Source organism: Amblyomma maculatum, chromosome 1 (genome assembly GCF_055883805.1).
Source record: "Amblyomma maculatum isolate TAMU_Amacu chromosome 1, ASM5588380v1, whole genome shotgun sequence".
In the NCBI taxonomy this organism is placed as follows: Eukaryota; Metazoa; Arthropoda; class Arachnida; order Ixodida; family Ixodidae; genus Amblyomma; species Amblyomma maculatum.
This window is the reverse complement of record NC_139344.1, coordinates 84,038,667-84,062,469: the sequence shown is the minus strand read 5'-3', so window position 1 is coordinate 84,062,469 and position 23,803 is coordinate 84,038,667. Positions and strand designations below refer to the sequence as shown.

At 49.8% G+C, this 23,803-nt stretch overlaps 1 protein-coding gene across 2 annotated transcripts in view; it reads left to right on the top strand.

Moving 5' to 3' along the window:
• LOC146202988 (sterol O-acyltransferase 1) overlaps nt 1–23,803 on the top strand; it is a 49,442-nt gene that overhangs the window by 10,343 nt on the left and 15,296 nt on the right. The window contains exons 1-7 of one of the 2 annotated variants that reach the window (XM_084588480.1): nt 6,690–6,985; nt 17,628–17,727; nt 18,188–18,321; nt 19,845–19,901; nt 20,069–20,176; nt 21,442–21,590; nt 22,626–22,753. In XM_084588480.1, coding sequence (XP_084444606.1) covers nt 17,674–17,727; nt 18,188–18,321; nt 19,845–19,901; nt 20,069–20,176; nt 21,442–21,590; nt 22,626–22,753 — 630 coding nt within the window. In that variant the 5' untranslated portion in view covers nt 6,690–6,985; nt 17,628–17,673. Of the gene's footprint in view, nt 1–6,689; nt 6,986–17,627; nt 17,728–18,187; nt 18,322–19,844; nt 19,902–20,068; nt 20,177–21,441; nt 21,591–22,625; nt 22,754–23,803 lie in introns of those variants that run through there. The other variant, XM_084588481.1, reaches the window with a different exon arrangement.

Here is a 23,803-nt window from a genome sequence, read left to right as displayed (position 1 = left end):
GCAAGGCTTGCCTTTCCGCTCGCTCAAAACGCCATCAAACTCGCATTCGAAGATACCTGCAGCACTGCGAAAGGCAGAAGGGCTCTTGCAATTGTGCTCCTACTGTCACCCCTGCCGATTTGGCGGGCGAGAGGCGCGTAGGAGCACAATTGCCTATTGTAGTGCGCGTGATCCTGATCGGACCGGGGTGCCTCTTCCTTTCGCGGTGCTGCAAGCGTCCTGTGAGATGAAGTATAGGATTAGCGTATAGATGTACGTACCTGCAAGCCCGATGCTCTTCTTGGTATGCGGAGGGCCTCAATATTACGTCATCGTTTAAACGTAAAGCTTTTATACTTTAAAACTGCTCTGTAACCTCTTAGGATTTCGCTATGCGTGAACTTGAACTAAACACAGACCTCCGCTCGCAAAAACCTTTACATTACATTTGCTTTTTTTTTCCCCCGGGATCAATGAATGAGTCAATACGAGCTGAAGATGCGTATGGCCTGTGCACTGCTCCTTGGAAACCCCCCCCTCACACACACACACACACGCACACACGCACACACACACACACACACACACACGCGCGCGCGCGCGCGCACACACACACACACAGACACACACACACACACACACACACACACACACGCACACACGCACACACACACACACACACACACACACACAGACACACACACACACGCACACACACACACAGACACACACACACACACACACAGACACACACACACACAGACACACACACACACACACACACACACACACACATATACACTCCACTACTACCATAAAAAAGAAATTAAAAAATTAGAGGGTGCCTTAGATGTCTCGTCAGAGGAGATTGGCGAAATCCTACCCTTCCTCTCCAATCGTTTGCCTCTTATCGGCGTTCGTTGCAGCGCTACATATAATTATAATTGATTTACAGGAAAGGAAAGCCACAGCATCTTTCACACTCTATCCGGCAAGTGTGCGTTCAGACGGTACACCATCGCTTCTGTCGTGTGGCGTTCCATGGCACGCGTTCAAGTGTGGCAGACAAGAAATAATCTCGCGGAATATGACAGATCTCGCTCACAACTCTCACTCACGGGATTTCATTTCGTGAGCCTAGAAAGGCCTTCGCCTTAAAACTTGCATTGCCTCCTTTAGCAGAACCGCACGTACACACGTGTGCATCCGAGAGTCTTGATAATGTCAATCCCCACTGCGTAAAATGTTCTTCATTATTCAGTGTAAAGTAGATGAGAGAAAAGGTGACTGTAGTGCAGGGCTCCGATTTAAATTCGTGCGCTGGCGTCGCTCATCGTCAGGTGGACTATTTTGCACTTCGCCTTGAACTAAATTCGACTGCCAAGGCAGGAACTCGATCCAGCGACCTCATGCTCGCAGCAGACAAACGCCATGGTCAATGAGCCACCAGCATGTGTACGCTCGCGCTTGCAACGTGACGCCCGCCCAACGCCCTTCGCGGGCCCGCGGCTGCATTGGAATTGCTGGAGCCTTATTCCCTTTCAGAGTTCCATGGCCTCGGACGCTTCTTTTGCGTACGACGCGCTTCTTGAAGCGAGCCCCGTTCTACCACAAAACTGGGACTCCGTGGCCTTCGTAACTGCACCGTGCGAGAACCGCCACGCGCGCGACGACTCACGCAACGCAGCGCGAACGAAGGCAAGCGCGATTGACACATCGGGCGAAACGGGACATGATGTGGTGGGGGCGGCCAGACTCGGCCGTGCGCGATGCCTGAGGTAAAGCGAGCACCGGACGCACGTTCTTGTGCTCAACGCCCGCTGGCGAAATGCGTGATTATCGAGCCACTCACGGCCGCATTCCTCGTGAAAAGTAAAATAAACTGGTGAATGTTTCGCGCCGCGTAATGGGGGTGGGGGGGGGGGGGGGGGGGGGCGGAGAGACATGGTATGGTATGGTATGGGGTATCCACACCTCTCCTGTGGCGCCACGCACGTTGCCCCGTTGACCGTGGATTTACCACATGGCTCAAGAAACAACGCCTGCCATCATTAGGCCTTTTGTGTCTAGACGCCATTGCGTTGTTTGCAGGTTGTATGATGTCCAAAGTTGCTCATGGGCTGGGAAAGTCGCTGTAATGAACTGGGACTCCAGGTTAAAAAGGCAGATGGCACACGAGCGATTTTGCATCTCGCGTCCATCGATATACGAATGCCGGTGCCAGAATTCGGTCCCCTGACCTTGAACTCACCCAGTGCTTTCTAGAAACAAAAATCATCCACACCTCTCCTGTGGCGCCACGAACGTTCCCCGTTGACCGTGGATTTACCACATGGCTCAAGAAACAACGCCTGCCATCATTAGGCCTTTTGTGTCTAGACGCCATAGCGTTGCTTGCAGGCTGTATGCCCATTTACGGTCTTGTACCGCACGTGTCTTTTAAAAAAATTAATAAATGTTCAAAGTTGTAGATGACCCTAGCACCGATAGCAGGCGATCTAATACCCAACGCCACGAGTTTCTCTTACGTTGCACAGATACTTATGCCGGACGCAAAGCTTCATGACACTCGTCACCATTCTGCTAGAAGGTCCTAATCGCAACTGTGTGGTGTGGCACATGAGAGGAAAGAAAGAGACGCTTGCCCGATGTATAGTCTTTTGATCTCGCTTCTGTGGGTAGCGTTATGGTCTCTATTGTTTTCGATGCTTTTGAGTGTGTGCCGCTCTCCAACCCACATAAAACAAACACGTAGACCGTATCGTGGCTGTGCACATATCCCATGGCACGTCGGCTGCCAGCGTATCGCACCCGACTGATAAGGGGGGCCGCCGTCTCAGTGCGCGACCGGTGCTCCTGGAGCACTTCGACGCGAAACGCTGCCTGGTTCTGAAACCGATGGCATCAGAATCCGGTGCCACGGGTTTGTCAAGTGCCGCTCCACTCAAATCTGAAGGATAAATATACGCCTTGCTCATTACAGTGCCTTGCACGTCGCTTCGTTTTCCTGCGTTCTTGTTTCAGCAGCCCATATTACGCTACTTCGCGATGTAGTACGCCGCACGTCGTGTCATGAACGTCAAATTAAAAAACGACGCTTCTTATAGCCTGTTATATATGTGTGGGTTTCTAGGATAACCTGATGAATGGCTGCCCAGCTGCAAAAAAAAAAAAAAAAAAAAAAAAAAAAACAGTAGCAGAGTGCTGGTGCACGGCGTATCTTCGTTGCTGCGGGACCGAAACAAACCTACTGTTTCTGTGTACGGAGTCAGTACTGGGAGCATTACTGCGCTAGAAATACCTGCAATGCGTTCATATAGTGCCAATTCCGATCCTCAAGTGCTTTGCTACGTATACCTATATTGGGAAGCAAAATTACGCAACAGCATTTAGTTGCTTCTGCGGTCGATTTCATTTCATGGCATGCGGGGAGAGCTTAAGTTGGGTGCACTTTACACTTGTAAACGTGCTTGTATTTGGTGCCCATTTAATATCACGCTTTATCAGATCAGTGGCAGCGGCATGCAGCTGCGAACATAGCTCCGACTCTCTGGCACGCATTCCGCCACTTTGGACGGAGATATCGCGGTCAGATATAGGACACTCGTCGCTCTGTCTTTATCTTATCCTGTACACAGTAACGTGATACATGCAGAGAGGAGGCCAGGCACTCCTATAGGATGGTTTTGTAGTTTTTCCTTTCCTTTTCTTCTTTTTTTCTTTTTTGGTACCACGAACGTAGGCGTGCTCAATGGTGGCCACGCATACTACAATGCACAGTGTTATCGACTTCCGCAAGCTTGGGTTCTCTGTACAGCGTCTACTGCGGCTTTGGGGTGAAGAAAGAACGCTTTAAGAAGAGCAATACTTCTCATTAATATAAGTTTGCCAGAGCGAACAGCTGCAAAGAAGATACATGCATCGTAAAGCTTTCGTATTATTTTTGCGAGGAAAATTATCCGGTGGTTTCTATGTCAACTACGCCCACCGGGCTGCTCCCTACAGCGCAACGTGACGTTCCAGCGAGTCTGGTGGCGTCACGCGAAGACCATTCGCAATGTCTAAGGAGTTTCCCAATGTATACTATGCGTGATGAGAGCCACATTGTACTGAATGCAGTCACGGACAGGGCACATACCGCAGTACCTGATGCGTGGCAGTAGTCTCAACACCGAGGCCTCCCACCGTTTCTATTCAGCAGACCTTACCCTACGAACTGACCGAACAGCCATAAGTGTCGCAGCGGGACTCCTTTCATCGATTGCAGTAGAGCGTACGAGCGATTCCAACACATGTAATATATACCTTAGAGGTCGGCTATTTGCTTTGTCTTCCGTCGTTTCCTTAGAATGTAGCATTTAAAAGCGTTGGAAAGCAAAGTCCTGCACGCGTGTCCCGATGTATTTTGTTGGTGCGGGGTAGAGAAGTTGTACGCAGAGCCTACGAGGATCCACACGGGCCGCTGGCAATGAAGATCTCAATGAAGAGCGAAAAGGAGGGTGGTGATGGATAAGTTGCGTCCTACATATGACAAGCAATTGCCTTTAGTGTCTCCGTTCAAAGAATGACCTCAATTGCATCAGTCGTGAATGAAGCTGCTCAGTGTGACGTGATGCCGCATTGGCGATTGCGTGTCATTCCGTGAGTTTTCGATATTTTTGAATTCGCACGCGACGCTAACCTGATATGCCCTCGCAGACGTGCGTCGTACCACTCGAATTAGGTCCTCCTAGGCATCCACTGTCCGCGCGCAGGGCACTGCACCTCTTTCTCTTATTATCCTAAGCGGACTCCAATGATCCTCCCAAGTTTAGTATGGCCTGTGTTTTTACATGTAAAGATCCTGCAATGGCGATCACAGCTGTCTCGATTGTCCTGAAAGCTCAGCAGGACATTACGGCACATTAGGAGCAACAAAAGTAACTCAGTGCGAGAGGGAATCGGTGGCGTCTGGAAACACCCAATAATATGCGCTAATGTGGTCCATGAAGATTTCAGAGTGCTAGTCCCTTCGCTTCCATTCCTTTTGTCTGCTTTCAAAACTATTCCAGGCTATGACATCTCGCGCTCATTATCGACACGTGGCCACAGCGGCCTTTTTGAAGGTGAGCGAGAAGATACAGAACGACAGAGCGCGGTGCTATGCTGGGGAGCAGCGAAGAGCGGTATGCGCTCACGCCGTGAAGGATGCGTTGCTGACAACTTTCCTCACTGAGGCATTAACGCCGTAGTCCGACGACGCCCCGATGCGATGAGTGCTCCGCCGCGCAGTTCGTTTCGACTGCAAATGAGTTTCTGCCAGCTGTCACTGAACGCAGAAACCCTGCATCACTGCGCTTATTAAGCGATGGTGTGAGCCAAACGTGCCCGTTTTAACGTTCAACGTACTCGCTGTCTGTCTTTAGTACGCGCGTGGCAAATGGACTGAAGAAATCCGTTTCTCGGTATTGCCTAATTCGTGCTATTTTCAAGCTGCTGCAGCAGAAGATGGCTTGAAATGGAGTTTTATGGGCTTAACTGAGGGACTTTCCTGCTACGGCATGAAACATGAGTGGCCCTTGTGATGTTTTAAAGTACGGCTGTTGAATGTGACTCTTCACAGTATGTCGCGCGTGTTAAAATACCAGCTCCTTTTTAGCAAACGTCCAACAAATACAGTCGCCAAACTGCTTTAGTCTACGCTATGTGCGACTGCGGATATAAGCGGTTAAATATGGCGCGTCTTTATTATATCCTTTTTCAACTAAACTTTACTGCATAATATTTATTCATTTAATAGCTCAATAAATGCTCGCGACCTTCACGGGCTTCGCTTTACTCATCCTGGCGCATCTCGCCGCCGTTTAGCAGAAACTCGTGCCGCGATGGCACGAGTTGTTACGACGTTCGATCCCCGATTCCATGGTCGCGGGCTACCGCATTTCGAGGGGGCGTAATACAAAGGCGTCGGTGTGCTGTGCGACGTAAATTCCTGTTGAAAGGAATTCGGACGGCAGTATTAATACCGAGCCCCCCCTTCCCAACTCCCTCCCTCCACTACACAGCATCTCTCAGAGCTCATGTGCAGGTTGAGACTTCCCACGCCGTGCTAGTAAAATTCGTTGGGTGTCCATTGTGAAGACAGAAAAACAAAAGTCGTGCCGGCCAAAAGGGTTATGGCGCATTCGAATCGGCAGTGGGGAGCAAGCGAACCTGAGTCTGTTTAAGTGGAAGACTTGCATCCAGATCGTGGGTGCTGATTCTTGCTCTTTCGCGAAATCGGGGAGCTGCTTTAGACCGCCGATTTCAACGCGCCACAACTAAGCGATACGACTGCTCACTCCAACCGCGATTAATCTCCCTGACCTCCAGCATTTCTTTAATACCACTGAAAACAAGAAAATGAATTTTTCCGTCGCCGTGATCACGCATCCGGAAGCGGTAGTGCGCAGTTTCCCCTCAGCGCCTTTGCCCTTCGACTTCGCCATGCTCGGATTTCTGGACGGTGTCAGAGGAAGGGAGCGGCCGCCGTCGCTTTGCGCTCTCGGACGCATTCCGGGGAACACCCGGAAGGTCGCACGGGCGACCTTTCTAATATCGCTTTTCGGCGAACGCTTTTCCAGCTGACGTTGCTTTCGTCGCGATAATGCGCGGGATGGTTCCGGGACAACTGTTTGTTTGCGCATGCCTCCACGCTTCTGGCCTGAAGAACGCGCATTTAGCTGGAAAGACGAAAGAGGAGGTGAAGGTGCTCGTCGCTGGGCCCTCCTCATTCCTGACTGTAGTACATTAAGCGACACTGCTGGAAACCTCGAGAGCAAAGCGCAAGATAAGCGTGTGTAGCGACTGCCCTGAAGCTGACGGGCAGTGTAGCGCTCTTAAACGCTCGCCCTCCCAGCAGATAAGGCAATGGGGTACGCGTTGCGCGCTTGAACAGAGCGGGCGAACCCTTTGCTGCTCGAGTGGACAGGTGCTGTCATAGCGGAGGGTTTACCTGAGCCCAGGGCTGACGGCGCCATCTGCTAAGGTAAGCGATGGTCGTGCACGAGAACCCCTTACCCCTAACGGTTTCCTAGTGTTCCTAATAATGTAGTATTCAGGTTCCCGTGCTCATAGACGAATGAACGAGTGACTCTGCCGCGCCCCGTTCGCGTCCGGTACACGCCCACCGCTCACCAGCTGCTTTTCATCGTGTATTTCGGGGTTCGGACCACTACAACCGCTTAGCTTTTGTTTTGGGTCAGCTGAGATTAATGTCATTAACGTATTTGCTTTAGACGGCGCATTGATGCCGGGCAACGAAATGAATATGGATTACCCATGAAAGGTATCTTCCATATTTTCCGCCGCCGCTCTGTGGAATGGAATCGTCTACGTCGACTTTCGAACATATCCAGCAGTGTTTCCGGCACGAACTCCAGTTATACATGGCACAGGCTTTCGCCAGACCATCCTTAGCAGCCCCAATTTCACTGCGCGGTCACCCGTATGAACCGCCACCCTAGCTTCAAGCACGGGGCTGGTTGAATCACGAAAAGCCATGCCCAGATAGGAAAGGAATAACAAGCCCTTTCTGCCTTTCAGAATCTTCTACCGAGCGCAAGCACGCGAAGCGCGATGATGTCAATGTGCGCATGTCTATACGCAACGTAGGTGGAGATAGCTTTATTTCTGCTCTGGTTTTGAAGCAGTTTTGACGGCATGTTTAAAACTGCGTCACGCGCACACGCTGCCAGTGAATGGGAATGGCTGGTAGCGGCCCTGTCCCCCTTTTGTTATATTCAAGAGCAAATAAATGCAACGACGACCGCCTGTCTTCGCTGCATTGTTTGCACCGAGAGCCTTGTGGAGTAACCCGCGTCCGCGAACCAAGTTCTCGTTTAGTTTTTCTGGCCATGAACGAAAACGGAGAGCGAAGCAATCTGTTATTAGGTTCAAGGCTTGCACGTCTCGGCTGCGAAGCTAAACCTTGTGCGACGCATCATTTGAACAACTTGTGTCCCAGGTATTGCGCTGCATGCAATGCGCTCTGGTTTCCTTTCTTTCTTTCTTTTTTTTTTTTTTGTGGCATCGCTTTCATCTTCTTTCTGAGCGCGCGTTACAGCTGCTGAGATCGCAAGCCAGGGCTCAGGACACGAAATAAGGAAATAAGAAGGGGGGGGGGGAAGGGGGGGTTATTGTGGGTACTGTATAAACTATTCATTTTCGGTAGCCACCTGTATAAAAACATTGTACGAATCGAGGGGGACGCTTTGAAATGAACAAAGGGTACATCGGAGAAGTACGCCTCTCCTAGGGATTGTGTAGGGAAATCACGGTCGTAAGCGGGCATTCGATTCGAGAGAGTGGTAGTCCTTTAGGCAACCTGCGATTGGCGGCAGGTTGTCTCAAATGCAACCGAAGAGACAATGTTGCTATCGCGCAGATCCAATGCTTGGTCTCGGACCTCGCAGGGTCCTTGAAGGGTTGAAAGCCCCTTTTTGGCCTCCTTGAGAAGCTCAAGGGAATATATTTGCACTTGTACCCCAGTTTTTGCCGAGACATGGGGTAGCAGTTGGACGTACATATACAGTGTCCATGCAATAAGGGCTTGTCATTTTAGCGAAATGGTCGGGGCGGTGCCCTCGGCAAAGTCTTTGCAGCCATGAAATGTTAAAAAAAAAGAAAAAGAGGTTTGATTCAAAGAACACAGGCCAAGTTGTGGCTTGTGTTCCATTTCTGCTGATCGCTCTGTGAGTGCATAACGTGCAGAGAGAGCTGGCAGACAAAGGGTATAGATGCCCGACTGAGACGAGCCTTCGGCTCATATCGGCAGATACAATAGGCTAGTCAGCGCAGCTTGAGCAAGCTTGGTCCGGACTGTACACGCGGATATTATCGGACGCATATTTTCTTGGAGCTCACAATCACGTAGATAGAGCTCTAAATAAGCGTACGTAAATACACGGCGCGTGTTTATCTATGGGTCAATGCAGTGCAAGAATAATGATATGGATTTCTGGGATTGCGTTCTTGCTGCCGACAGTGCGAGCAAAAAAAGCACAGAGATAGCGTCGTACATTTACGGGTTATCAGGGGGCCGTTAGCCCCTCCGGAAAGGATGAGATAGGAAAGGGGTCCAAACGGAAGAGGGCTTTTCCCGGCTTTTTAAGAGAATGACGTCACAGCTGAACGTTACATGCCAGATCACTTTGGCTACTGCCAGAATTCAACACCCGACAAAATTTCAGTGTATGGTCTTGTAAACCTTCACACTCTATAGCTCAATTAAATAACGGCATTCCGCGTGCAACAGTGATGCGGTACATCACGCATATTTGAAAGCTTCGAGTTGGTTTGGGCCTTCAAGGTATCCTTGGACGAGCACAGAATCATTGAGTAGAGGCATTTCTCCTCTACTCAGAATGCAGCCGTGGGCGGTTTGTATCAAGCTCGCCAACTGATCTACCAGCTGAACGCCGTAACCACTTAGTAACTATGGCCGTAACCATGTCAGCTTATAGCGTATATTCGTAAATAAACTTATTTCACGGCTGTATGAGGTCTCACGTGAGCGTCTTTCGCAACACGCTTCCTACAGCGAAATGTCTGACAGTAAACTCGCTCGCCGTATACTGCCTAGCTGTATGCGATCTTTTTTACCGCAGCTTCACGCTTGTATGGCGATCGCTTTCGCAGTACGGCGTACACGCACCGAGGGAGCGTGCGAAGTCTAGCCGCGTGAGAAGCGTAAAATGTAATGATTCATCGAACACCGGCAAAATGTCGCCAAACGAACGAAAACTCGGACGTAGGCTCCCGTTGCGTGCTATCTCGACACCTGTCTGCGAGCCAGAGCGTGCGCCCTGCGCACGTACTTACAACTCCCCTTTGGCGTCCAAAGATTCCTCCGATGAAGCGTCAACGTTTCGTGAATTTCTGCTCGCTCTAGGGTAATTTGCTGTATGCAAATTTTTCTTGCCCATACAGCCACCAACGGGAAGAACGCGAGCGCGCGATAAATGGGGTCTGCAATATACGGCTGATAGAAGTGGCGGCAAGGAGCAAATAACGTGCTGCCCCCGAAATACAAGAATGAACGCATTTAAGTGCTCGCTTCTTCCACACCTGGGCGGCTCGGGCGCTGCCGTTGCGTCACTGTCGTTCGCCACCGAGAAAAGTGTTTCAAGAGCACAGGTTTTGCTTCAGAACGCCTTTGCCATTCTCGGCCTTGGTACTTCGCAGCCTTGCTGCTTTGGGGAATTAGTGCGTGCTCCCACGAGGTTTGGGGTACTTACTGTCGGTATTGCTGTTTTCTTCGCTGGAGGCCTTCGGAAGTTTGACCGTGCTATGTACTTGCACTAATGGATGCTTGTCAATCGCACAGGTTCAGCTCTTGAATGGCCTATGGTTTCGAATTTTGGACCCGCAGTCAGGATAACATTCGTAGCAAACTCAACCAAGCATTTAAAGCTTAAAGGCTGTATAGATCTAACAAGTTCTTTTTTAATGCAGTGCCATTCCGCGTGACAATTGTTTATTGTACTAAGATTTCCCTATCAAAGTAACTCAACGTTAGTGCGGCCGCGTTGCACCTATCATAATTAATTGAACTTTGTAGATACGAACTATGGTAATTCGTTTACTGTAATCGTTATGTGGATGCCGATGGCTTATGAACTAGACTTTGAGCAGCATGCGTAGTTTCAAGTGTCCCGATGAATGGAACAAACGCATCACGGAATCCACTTTTGTGGAGGGAAACACTTCGGCTCTGCCCAGTCAGGGGGTTTTCGGCCCACCAATGTTTAAGAGGGGTCTGAGGTCCCCCACGCTTGAAAGTATGACTGCATGAATACGAAGCAGCAACCCTTTTTTATTCTTTTCGGCGGTAATCGGAACATTTCTTCTCCATCACTTCGACAGTTTCGCAGTGAGTCCTAACATCTATTAACATGTTTTCTAAAACCGAGACGGAGAAAATGACTTCTCCCCATTTGTATAAAACCATGTGGAAAAGAGGCCACCAGCCGCTTTCCTTCTTTCCCTCTTTATTTAATTTTCCACCTGTGCTCGCATCACCGGAGACATCCCTCCGATGGAGCCAGACTTGCTTTGCTCTGGATTTCTGGCTCTAATCCCTAATCTCATTGCATCCCACACATACATGTTAGCCTGCAGTCTTAAGTTGTCCTGTTATGTGAAACACCACTCAACGTAAAGAACCGTTTTTAAGAAAGTCGTACGCTCGAAATCCAACGGTCCCGGAGGGCTCGATTTCCATCTCACTCTTCGATCTCAAAAAAGCTTCCTGAATTGACAACTCTCGCAAACTCTGTCATATCATGTGGCCTCATGACGTCACACAACCATGTCACCTGCAAACTGTCACCTGCTAGAGGCATGCTCGAGAATTTGTGCCCACAACTTCAACGCCGGATTTTGACAGAACGTATAGTATTTAGCCCTGTCGGGTTAATGTGCAGCCCAGCGGGTTCGCTTTCGAATCGTGTGGTGGAAACGGAACTCTTGTTACACCCGTAGAAGGGCGAGGATGAGAGATCATCCGACCTTGGAACGCTGACGCTGTATGGTGGACCAGCTTCCTATAACGGACTTCAATTAAAAGTGGGCACTAGTAGGCAGCATCGCAGGCTACGTCGATTTATTTTACTCGTTTTTTTTTTGTTTTTTTATAGGGTTAGAAATTGGCAGTGGCTTAGCTCGGCTATGCCAGGATATACGTAGCGTTAGCTAAGGTTCAGCTGGTTATTCTTAGCTCTCCCAGCACGTTTAGCGTTCTTATAATAGTTCTTCTTACGCTCAACCGCCAATTGCCAGGCAGCTACTTCGGGATCCGATGAGATAAGCTGCTCTGCTCTTCTGCGCCGCTGGGCAGCAATTTCGCTCTCCTTCTCCACGGCTATACCAAGGTAGATATACAATGGTAGCGAAGGCTCCATAGACGCCCATTGGTCAAAAAAATGGCGGCTCATGGGCACCGCCATATTGGGGGGCAACTACGTATGAGTGACGTTGAATGACGTCACGCACACGTATGTTTTTAGCGCGAATTTTAAAGTGGTCTTTTTATAGAACCCGCATTTTCAAGCCGGTATCTCATGAAGGTTGCCTTTCAGTGCGCATCAACCTTTGCCAGTCAAATGTGCTCGAGTTCCTGCTAGTTATGGTCTTGCTAACGTGCAATTCGGAACCCAATGAAAGTTACTGGCAAAGAAGGCAGCATAGAAAGGCAGCAACACTCAGACGCTGGCTTACCTTGGCTGGCTAAGAATGCAATCACGCATGATTCGTAGTGGAAACCTTAGTGGAAATACTCGTGCTAGTACTTTTGAGTACAAGGTATGATGCACAAAGCACAGGCTCAAGTGCACAGTTTGCAATACAGTGTACGGCAAGTATGGTTTTCATATTCATGGTTTATTACAGCAACCAAACAAATACAGTGATAAAGCAAACCAACAAAAAATACGCGTCACAGGCAGCTCAAGCAGTAGTTTCTTTAAGCTGGCTATTCCTCTCAATGGTCACAGTGCGGACAGAAAAAAGCCCTGCAGTTCCACGAACGTTGCCAGGTAGGAAATTGAAAAGCATAGAAGACAGTGCTAAGACAGCTTCAATTGAGGCAAACATGACATGACATAAGTAGGCGCATCAACATGGGTCGCAGCCTTTTTGACGACAGATAGCAGACGGTTCGAAGTGCTTGGAACAAACCCGCAAGTCTCGCAGCTGCCATGGTGTCTTCTCCAGGCTGACGTTGTGGTAGAACTGCACCCACGCTCGGAACCTGGACGTGATGCAACGTGTACGTTATTCACAATTGCGCAGTAAAAAATACTGCATACTCCAAACGCCAATGCGTCATTATTCCTGTCAATGCTAACTGCAGTACAATATACTTCCACTATATCTGAACTATGGTAGTAAATGCTCGCCCCAAGCTCTCAGCGCCTAAGAGTGCGGTTACGTACGCTTGTCCACATGCCATGCGGGTAGCTATACTTTTCTATGGTTAAGATTGACGAGAATGAAGTGCGTTTAAAGTTACCCTAACGGTCATGCATATGCAGAATAGCAATAAGAAGACAGGCAGTAACTCCTGCTGAGTGAATTCAGTTACAGCACGCTCAAGGCCGCGCATATACACATGGCTGAATTTCGATACTACCAGTTGCGAGGGTCAAATTGGCTTCGCGGTGTTGGGAAACTAATCAGTGTTGTGCTCAGACTTGTCAGGCAGCACAATTGATTTTAAATTGGCCTTCCTGTCAGTGGCATGCGCGTGGTTGCTCCTGAGAGCCCGGTATCAAGTTAACGCTGGTGATAGCCGGCTGCATGAAACTCACCATAAATTAGACAAATGGTGGGCCTCTTTCGCACAGCTCAGCACTTGAAGTGTGTGTCCTGTAGTGTAGTACATAAGTATCCCCGAAAAAATGAAGCCGCGTGCGCACGAACTGGTTACAGAAACAGAAGCGAACAGCCCAACGAAAGCATTCGGAGCATACCTCTAGAGCAGACGCCTTGTAGCAGACGACACTGACAAGAGCTCACCTGTGAAAGTCCAGCGGGAAGCGGTGTAGCTTGTCACCGACGGCACTGTCCATGCTGTCGCAATATGCCACGGCGCATCGTTTCTTCACACGCCGCAAGCTCATCTTGAAATAAAGCGCAAAGCGCTTCAAAAGAACAGCGCGAAGCGTGCAAAGACGGAAAAAGACTTCGCACTGGCCGCACGTCGAAGAAAACGGCAAAACCGAGAAAACTGCCGCAGCGGTGCGGCGGGGTGCAAATTTTACAAAACGGTAACAGAGAAGCGACGCGCAAGGACGACGAAAACTTCGCAAAAGGGGCATTTCGAGACTGGCGATAAGAAACCGCTTCGTGAGCTCCCGCGGCCACTGTGGTCGGGTGCCGAAACAAGGCCTGCAAAGTCAAGCTGCAAATGCACTGCACACTCATCACACTCATCAACAGGGGGCGTAACAAGAACGTTGCAAAAAATTAAAAATGCGGCGTAATGTTTTGCTGAAACAGTTTACCTATTTTATAAAATGTGGCATTAAAATATTTATTTCTTTACGTTGTCTTATAGCGTTTTTATTTGTGCTTTTGAATTTCATTATCTAAGTGTTTTGGCCCCCCCAAAGTGGCTGTGCTGCTGTCACGCTAGACCGCTTTTGGGCCCAGCCTTCGCCACCATTTTACATCCGCCTTGGCTATACCACACTGGCAAACGCCCCGCTGTATCTACCCCCACTGATACCTCTGCGCATGCGCGGCGTTATCTAGCGGCTCTAGCGGAGCGTCAGACTTTGCTACTACGCAACGGAGGCGCACAGCTGGGCACGCGCCGACGCCAGTGCGTCTGCCGCGGCTAGTTTTGAATGGCTTGAATCCGATTGTGTGGAATCTGTGAATGTAACATGGCTACATATTCGGCGTTCTGGATGCTTTCCAGTTTCGCGTGCGGTCAACATGCAATCTGTGAATGTGTTTTGATTGGCTAGACGTCACTCCTCTGGAATGCGCAGACCGGCGAGGCGCGCGCGCTGCGGTGGCGGAGTGTGCGGCTCCGGTGCGCCAGCTGCTTGCTGTGTGACGTCACTGCTCTGCGCGCTTGCGCAGCACGGCTCTCCAGGAGCCACGCGAAAGTACTCAACCTCGGCCAGTGTAGCTAAGGCTACAAAAGCCTCGTTCTCTAGAAAATCCGACGTTGTCGGCGCCGCGTTGTCAGCGAAACATAACGAGCATCATCCAGGTAACAGTTAGCAGGACACATGACCGGGCACTGACTTATCGGCGGGTTGTGTGATGGCCCGTGACCACGTGACATGGTCGAGTTGGCAGGCGCGTCGACTTGGACTTCTCCGTTGAGATCGGAGTCGCACCAGTGACAACTGCAGATCCCGAGTTGGACACGCTGTCCCTTTTAGGACACACAGGCATGTTCGTACGGGTAAGCTAAAGCAGGGCTTTATTTCTGTTTGATGGCCTTTAACATAATGTGGTAGCTTACAAATGTGTGGTATGTGAGATAAGACACACTAATGGATTATTATGAGAGTCTCATAGTGCATATATAAAGAGGATCCTCAAAGGAAGCCGTAGACGGCTGTTGTTATAACGCCGTCCCTTCACAGCCTTAAAGGCGGAGCATAACTGTCTCCAAAACTGTTTGAATAGCAAACTATTTGTTTCGGTGGTTCTCACGGCATTGCTGTGGTAGAACTCGTCGTCTCTGCGCCTGCATTGGCGTGGTGTTGCGAGGGCTCGATGAAGTGCACGGTTGTCTTCCGCGGCCAGGTTCCTAACTCCAGGGCCCGCTTGCACAAAACAATCTTAAGACTGTCTTAGCTAAGTCCAGACTTAACTGGAGTCTAAAGAATAGGCCACTAGCATGGCCGCTTAAGACTGGAGTCAAGACTGGGCTTCAGTCCTGACTTGAATAAGTCGCTTGTATGATTACGACTCTAGTGCTGTCTTGGTTAAGACACAAGGACGCCAGGTGTCTAAGTAGAGAAATTAGGGAAATACAGGGATGCGCTGGCACTGTCCCTGCTTTAAGATGTACACATTCCGTCAATTTTGCGCTGTGTAAAATCCGTGCCATTGCTTTTTGCGGCTTAAGATTGTGTTACAAGGAAAAATGCCCCAAGTGGTTGCTGAGGCCGTTCTGGGAAGCCACTCTGGTGAACATGAACCCGAAGCGTTCGACGTTCGGAACACGAGCCGTCTTAAATAAGCTTGGTCTTTTTAAAGACACCATTTAAGTCTGGACTTAGCGCGGACTTTATCGTGCAAGACGGCCCAGTACAACTGCGCTTCTCTAGTTAAGGGCCTGTCACTTTCGCAAGGCTGACATATAGGGGTGGATTGACAGTGGCTAGTCTTCAGTTACTGCTAGCCCCTTTGTCCGGCCTTCCACCTTGCACTCGGGCCATTTCGTACTCTGTGCTCCCTTCCATACCTTCTTTTCAAACATTCATTCCTTTCTATTGGGCGCATGTCACATTGCCCCTTTGTCGCCTTGGTCATTGACTGTTGTCTTCATCGGCGCTCCCACGCTTCCGATAAGGCCCTATTTTTTTAGTGCGTAGCACTACTAGCCGCAATCACGGATTTCCCGATGTCTGTCCGAAGCCACTCACTCTCTTTTCGTGAACTTGAAGTGGAGAAAGAGAAGTTGGCGACGCGCGCGTCGCGCGGCTCAGCACTGAGGCGGCGGAGCGGCCGTACAGCTGCAACAGAAGCCGCGCTCTTTCTCTTTCTGTCCATCTGTCTCTCCGTAAACTTGAAGAGGAGGAAGGGAAAGTGGCAATGCCCACATCACGCGACTTAACACTGAGGGCGCGGAGCGGCCGCATAGATTCAACCAATGAGAGAGTAACACAGTGAGGGAGGAGCGTGTCTGTTGCGGACGTTGTGGCCGTCACTGGACAGCGTTGCACTAGTGTCTCCGGAGTAAGCAGTCGTGTGTTGTTCGCGCGTCCTCAACTTCGGCATCTCTCTCCTCGCATCAGTCACTCCTCAGACTTCACGGACAGAAGACGTCCACGTGCGGTGCTCCCTGTATCTCGGCTCCGAGCTGCTGGCCGCGTCGTGAAGCAGCTTGTGCTCCCCTCCGCGCCTTAACTGGCGCTCGCCTTCAAGCGTGTTTCCCTCTCTCTCTCTCTCTATGATAACACCCCAGACCTTTCGGCCGCAGAGCTTTGCATTGTATAGGGGGGCTGTTACTGGCCCTATGGGGCCGGGACTGCTAGGTCACTGCCACTTGCGGCGGGGCCTGGCCTGCCACCGAATTTTAATCTATTGCAGGCCGTCATTGCACCCGCCACCGCTTAGATGGTGGACGACGGCTGTTGCGGCGCGCGTCTTACTCTCCCTCTTCTTTTTCTTTCTTCTCTACTTTTTCCTGTCCGCACGAGGCAGCGGAGATGGCTCAGCTACAGAGCCAGTAGCAGGCCCGTGCATTTTCTTTTCCTTTTTCATACAGCCACAACACAACATTGTAAAGGGGTACATTGTGCCTGTTTTCGCTCATTTCTAAAGATGGTGTAAGGACAGCTCGAGACGCGGCTGCGCCGTGCGTTTGCTTCGCGTCGCAGTAGATAAAACCGGGCTCTCTGATACTGCGGCGCAGGTTCGCCGTGCTCGACGTGCTGAAGTGCAACGGTTACGAAGGCAGCGAGATCGTGAGTCTACTGATTCTGATATTGCAGCTAAACGGTGCAAGAATCTAGAAGCACAAAGAGCGAGGAAACTGCTCACGACACATAGCGCCATCGTGAAACGGATGCCGAAGCGAAGAGGAACATTTACGTGCGGTAGAAACTTCAGGACAACGCGTCGCGTGACTGCAAGCGATGGAAAGGTATAGCAGGGATAACCAGTGCTACGCACCTACTTCGCATTTGATTAACCATGCAAATCGGCCGTAATTGTTTTTTTCTCAGACTGTACACTTTTGTCGAGCAATGACGTGTAAACCGTTTCTGAGGTCGTGCACAAAGCCGGGCTCTTTGCCTTATAGAACTGTAGTGGTTGCTGCGGGGTTCTTTCTTTGCAGAACAGTCGAGATTCGAGCACTTGCCCTACAGTGTGCAGGAAAGTTTGGAGCGTGTGAATTTCGAAACCTGACACCGTGCACTCTGTTCTGATTGCAGGAGGCCACACACTACCGTAGTCCATCGCTGATCGCCACACGGTGCCATGGAGCCAAACGGATGTGCCGAGCAACTGCTCGGCCTCAAGACCAGCATTGAGGTATGGGCCCGAGCGCTGCGCTAGTTCACTTGCATTTACTTCAGTTAAGGAGTTGGGGAGCTGCGTTGAAACTGAAGAATGTTTAAGAAAGTTCGCTGTATAACCGGCTTTACGAGCTCACCAGTGCGCGTGCGCGCATAACATATGCTTTTGTTCCTTCCTGTCAGCATAAGCACTTGCATCTGACAGTTATCTTCCCCCTCCCTCCCTCAACCACCTTTTTTTTTTTCGCTTTTGTAGAAGTTCGATCACTTGTCGCCACGACACTGATCAACCTCTAATCCTCATGAACCTTTCGCGCAAGGCGGAGTGTTAGGGGTCTCCGAAAAAGATTAGTTTTCTCTGTGACCCTATCAGAAGAGCTATGTAGGACGCCCACTAGCTGAGCCGACAGTGCGACATCTCAGCTTGGCCGTGCACGCACCGCACAGCCCTGACTCTCTCGGTGTGCGATGTGCAGAGGCTGCGCCTCAGCGTCAACGTTGAACTGGACAACCTGAGCGCGACACTGGATACCCTGGCCAGGAGAGAGAAAGATCGGAACAACCAGGCGCACAGCAAGCCCACCACCGAGGCTCAGCTGCGGAAAAAGAGGTGCGCCTTTCCCTCACCCGGAGAGTACAAGAAGCAGACGGGGTCTTTGATGTGCAGTTTTTGTCACAAATGCACAGGCCACCCGGCGTTCTCTTCTGGACCGTATACAGTGTGGCTCATTCTGTTTCGCAGGCGCTGCGACCCTCTGAGTGGTCGGGAAACGATCGCCCATATTGGTCCGTAGCTTACGAGTTCTAGGGGTGCTACGATGGCCCTATTATGTAGTCCATTAGCCACGCCCGTCGCTTGTACATTGTAGATGTTGGCAAAAAGTGTACATACGTCCACACACTCGTCTTGATTACCCAAAAGAGCTTGCCGGGGAGTGCATTGGTGTCATTTAGGTTTGGTCCAGCATTCGAAACTTCTTATCGTATATGCTCACTTTCTCTATGGATCGTGTTAACTTCTCATGTGTCTGAGAGGCATGTCGGACGTGCGAGGCAGTGACGATTTCCACAAATACATAATGGAGCACGCCGTTCGAACGTTCTAGAAAGGTGTTTGGAAGTCTGTATGTGCACGAAATCTGGATTCTAAGCGACGTTGTTAAGCCCTCCCGCACAAAGCCTGCATGGGCCGTGGACGTTTAGCGCGGCGTGGCGTGTGCCATATAAATGCATGGAAAACTGTTACAGCGATGCAACACACACACTCCCTATATTTTCCTTGCAACGGCGAAGCCGAATCAGCAGCCGTGGTTAACTTGGGAGTATCTGTCTTTAATATTAGGTGTCTTAAAAGACTGCATAACCGGATGCAGCGAAAGAGGTGGGCGCAGCTATCAATAACAATATCCCTGTGCTCGTTCTGCGCCCCATTTTTACTCTATTTGACACTTTTCTCTCCACAACTCCTTGCGTACGGTCTAAGTGAATTATTGGGTCATGCAGAAGTTTTCTGGCAGGCAGGCCTGCAATGCTATTCCTTGCTCAACGCAGTTTCCGAAAATCTGCCTCAGTCTGGCGACTGCCGTCGACTGAGCGGCCTCTGCAGCGAGATATGACGGCTCTGTTCGCTAACGTCGAAACGTGGCTTAGCTGCTTCCTATTCGCAAACTGAAAGAATAGGGCCGCTGAACGAGATGGACGCTCGCAGTGCTGTGTGGGTCCATCTCGTTCATTCATTTTTTTTTATGCGTTCTGTTCTCGTCCGGTCAGCGAGTTCGCGAGTCCGTGAAGTGCTCGAAGATCGTGCGATCGAAAGATGGGCGCATTGCCCGCGACGGAGATGCCAGTAACAAGCCGCGGATGTGCTCAACGGCGTTTCCTGTTTTGCTTCTTCTGTCTCTTTTCCTCGGCCACTTTGCTCGAGCACTTTGAGGTGCGAGCGTCTCGGAAAGGCGCGTGTTCGGTTATTGAACTGCCATTTAAGAAGAAAGTTATCCGCAAAAATCTAGCGTTGGTATTTACTAAGTGGCGCCTTCTTTCGTTTTTGGAAGATTAGCATGCGCATGCTGTCTTGTTGCTATGCGCCGCAGTTATAGTATTTATTTTTCCTGCCACTTGTCTTTCTTTCACAAGCTCTCCTGGGCAGGACCTTCCAGAAAAGTTCTTCGCCATTCGAGAGAGCCGTATTGTGTGAGTAGTGCTTCGTTCTTTCTTAATACGCTGACAGCACAGTCTCTACCATTCGCAACTATTTCGTGGAGAACTTGTTATATGTTGGAGAACAAAAAAAAAAGAAAAAAACGAACAACAACATGCATTTCTCTATATCTGTACATAAGTTCCACCCTCTTCCTTAGGGATATCATGGCCAACGAGCACATCCGGACTGTCTTCAACATCTTCGTGGCCTTTCTATTCCTCGTTACGGTCATATTGATCACATCGTACTTCTTCGACCCGCAAAGGTATGTGACTGCCGCTCCAAATCTTTCTTTCTTTTTCTTTTCTTTCTGTTTTGCTCGTGCGGAACTCTCCGCAGATTCTAGATTTCGCACCGAATAGAACGCGATAAGTTTGCAATTTGAAACTTTAATGCTGCGCTTACATTAGATGTAAATGAGAAATGTTTTGTCCGTGCGCTCCAAAGGAAAGTGCCTAATCCCGAGGTATCTCTCAAGTCCAAGGCCACTGACGCCAAGCTAGGCAGTTGCTGCAGCAGTGAAACCGAACGTAGTGTTCTAGCTTAGTACTCACGACAGTTTGAATCCCATTAGTTCGGTTTGTTCAATTTGAATGCGCATCAATCAATTCGCTCAGTCTAAATCGCACGCGGAGGCTCTGGACAGTGCCAGCATTCTTCTCCACCACTCACAAATCCTTCTAGCTTGATGATTCTACAATTATTTCTGCTATTTAGCGTCCATTTCGGATATTAACTTGTGCAGTCAACTCACCTTTATCTAGGGTACTACCACCCAGTTCAGTTCAGTTCAGTCGTGTCCGACTCTTCGTGACCCTATTGACCATGTCACGCCACGCTTTCCGGTCTCTCACTATCTTCCTTAATTTAACACTGCAGAAGCCCGAGCACTGAAAAATGAGAGGAAGAGTTAAGAAAAACGCCGTAGGTCTCTTGAAGAATTGCTATTGTCTATATGCGGGCAGTTATTCAGAGCAGTGACGTTACTTTCCTTCTGTGTTCAACGCTCCTTCGGGCACCGACCTTGTTTTCAGCGCAGTGGGAGACTGGATTCTCACGGACAAGACTTTGGTTTTCTTGCCCGTGCAATTGTAACGACCTGAAACAAGACAAGAGAGGAAAAGCCTAATGGTTGAAACTGCCCCTTGATGTTTCTTTCGTTTACATTCTTCCGCTGTCATCTAAGGCCACGGCTTGACGTATAGGACTGTCACGAAGGGGAAGCCTGGGTGAAGCGTAATTTTTCATTACTTCTATACAAATGTCATCATAGGCACGCAGGCAGGAGGCATGGCTATAGGGCACTGAAGCCGAACTTCGAGCAGCGCGGCCGCGTACAACTTCTAGGCTTAGTTGAATCGATCGTTAAATTATCGTAATTCACTTAGCGTGTTCAGTAACGGTTCGCTGTTACTAGAGCAGGGTTCTTCTCGGACTATCTTACGTTCACCCTGTTCTGGGCATAGCTTGATCCCCAAGACCCACTTTCGCCTGTATACTTTACATCATGCGCTCGTCTCGTCCCCACAGGCTGCACGACGACATGTCTACCATCGTGGTCAATTCGAAGGGAATTTTGGGCGTCTTCGGCCATATTCTGGCCATCAACCTGGGCATCCTGTTCCTGGTGCACCCGTCACTGCAGCTTTGGGCGCACTGCCGAGCCTTGGGCAAGAGCGGTGAGCGCCTCCACTAACCCGCTCGGTGCATGTATACGGGACACCCTTGCAACCAAGCCGGCATCAAGATTCGCTAGAAACTTATGCGTTCTGGGAAGGGCGGGCACTCGCGCGCACAAAAAGCCGAGCTGAGAATTTCAGGTGCCGCTAAAACGTTTGCGAAGACAGTTTGGTTCAAAAACAAAAAATACCACTCTGTAATTCGCAGTCGGCAGTAATCAGCTCCGTTTTAAATCTGTGAAGGTGGGAGAAAAGGTTCGGCTCGAAAGCTGCGGCCCGTCGAACGGGACACTTGATGGCGTAAGGTCAGAGGGGCGTTTTTGTTCTGAGCGTTCATCGCGCTTTGAATTCAGCGCCTCCAACGTTGGCAGTCATTTGAGTTGTAAACTGTGGCAAAATGCGGCCACTGCCATATGGAAGTAGTGCATGCCGCTCGCAGTAGCCTTTCCTTGTAGCGTTGTTTAGGTAGCTGCGTATAAGTGCCAAGAAAAACATCTAGAGAAACGCTCCATGATAGTCCAACCGAAAATTTCCGCTTCTCTCTAGGTCTGTTTAAAAGACAAATAATTAACCTCCTGGGACTGCGAGACCATATCACTGAGTGCACGCGTGCTATGCGAGAACCAAGAGGAGCACGCCGGCTTATGTGCACTTACCTCTGTATGAATACAGTCAATGTTGTCGACAGCTATCACTTGCGCACGAAGCTTTCAGCGGGACGAGACCACCGCCATGTTTTTTTTTTTGTTTTTGTTTACCAGTTCTAATGCGCTGCATTGAACTGGACCAGCATTCAGCTTTCCTAAAAAAAAAAAAAATCATGAGCGCTTATTCTGATTTTGTATTTGTACGAAGACTCATGAAATTGTATGGCGAGCTTTCGTCGCACTGCATTCGTTTTTGCAGTTGGAATTCAAGCGCCTGAGCCACCGAAGGCGCGACGACGTGTCCCTATATACTATTTCGCGTTCAAATTTTATTTTGTCTTCGACATTCGTGCGCTCTCACTCAGTGTGCTCTTAATTTCTGTTCCAGGACCGGTGGACGCTGTTTTCGGCAGCTTCTTCGTCCTCTTCCTGGGCTGCGTCATCGTGTTCCCTGTGCGTTACATCTTCGTCAACGAGCTTCCGCCTCTGTCTTCGTGTATCTTAGCCTTCGAGCAGGTAATACCATCAGAGTTCACCTTCACGACGCAGTCGCTCCGAAGAGGTAGCTTCAATAACGCGAAATAGAACGCATCCTCATCATTATTTTGCTGACATTCACACCTTATGCGAGTGTGAAGCGCCTATTCCTTTGTTGCGAAAATAGTGTTCTTCACCATAACTGCTCAGATACCGAATTCGTTCTTGTGCGCAGACTGAGTGTTTTTTCAGCTACTTGTACTACATACCCGGCAAACTGCGTGACGCTCGCGCGATGGGGCCGGCGCTGGATGATGGTTAACTGCCGAGCAGACCACTGTCGTCTTGCACAATCGTCGCGGGGCAGGTTGCTTACGAAAACTACACTGAATTTTGCTTCCTCTAACGATGAGTGTGTGTCTCATTGACGAACGCCTAAGTGAAACAGCAGCGGCGTGACGACTACGTGCTGTGCTCGTCTAGAACGCTCGTTCGATGCCAAAAGCGGCGCCTCTCAACGAGACAGCGCCTGGTTTTTCCCGGATGTTGCTTTAATTAATCCAAACACTAACGCGGGAGAGGTTGGGGGGGGGGGGGGGGGGGGGGTGAAAAGAGAGCTTACCCTTGTTTCCATCCCCTCCCCCTCGTTAAACCTCCTATTGGCTCTCGTTTGGCATGCGCGTAGAGGCGCCCCACTCCCTTCCAATACAATATACTATCTTACTGCTGCCGCCCTCTCCACACCTTTTAAGAAAAAACAAAAAATCATGGATACATGCCAACATACCCACAGAGCCCCAATAATACATATATTATACTCCGATTTTTTAATTCGGTTGCAAGTGTGACGACCGAAGGTACCTTGGAGAAGGAAGTTTAGAGTTGCACAACATTGATGGATTCGTGTGGCTTTCATTAACCGTCTTCCCTAGTATGTGGGTCATAAGCTCGATGCCTTTTTTGCATGAAGAGTGCGGCGTAATATATATAGAAAGCTCAGTCGGGCAGTAAAAGAAAAGAAATCCGAAACAGTAATGACAATGCGGTCTCAAGAGAGGGCTAGTGAAACTAGGGAAGTATAGGCAACTG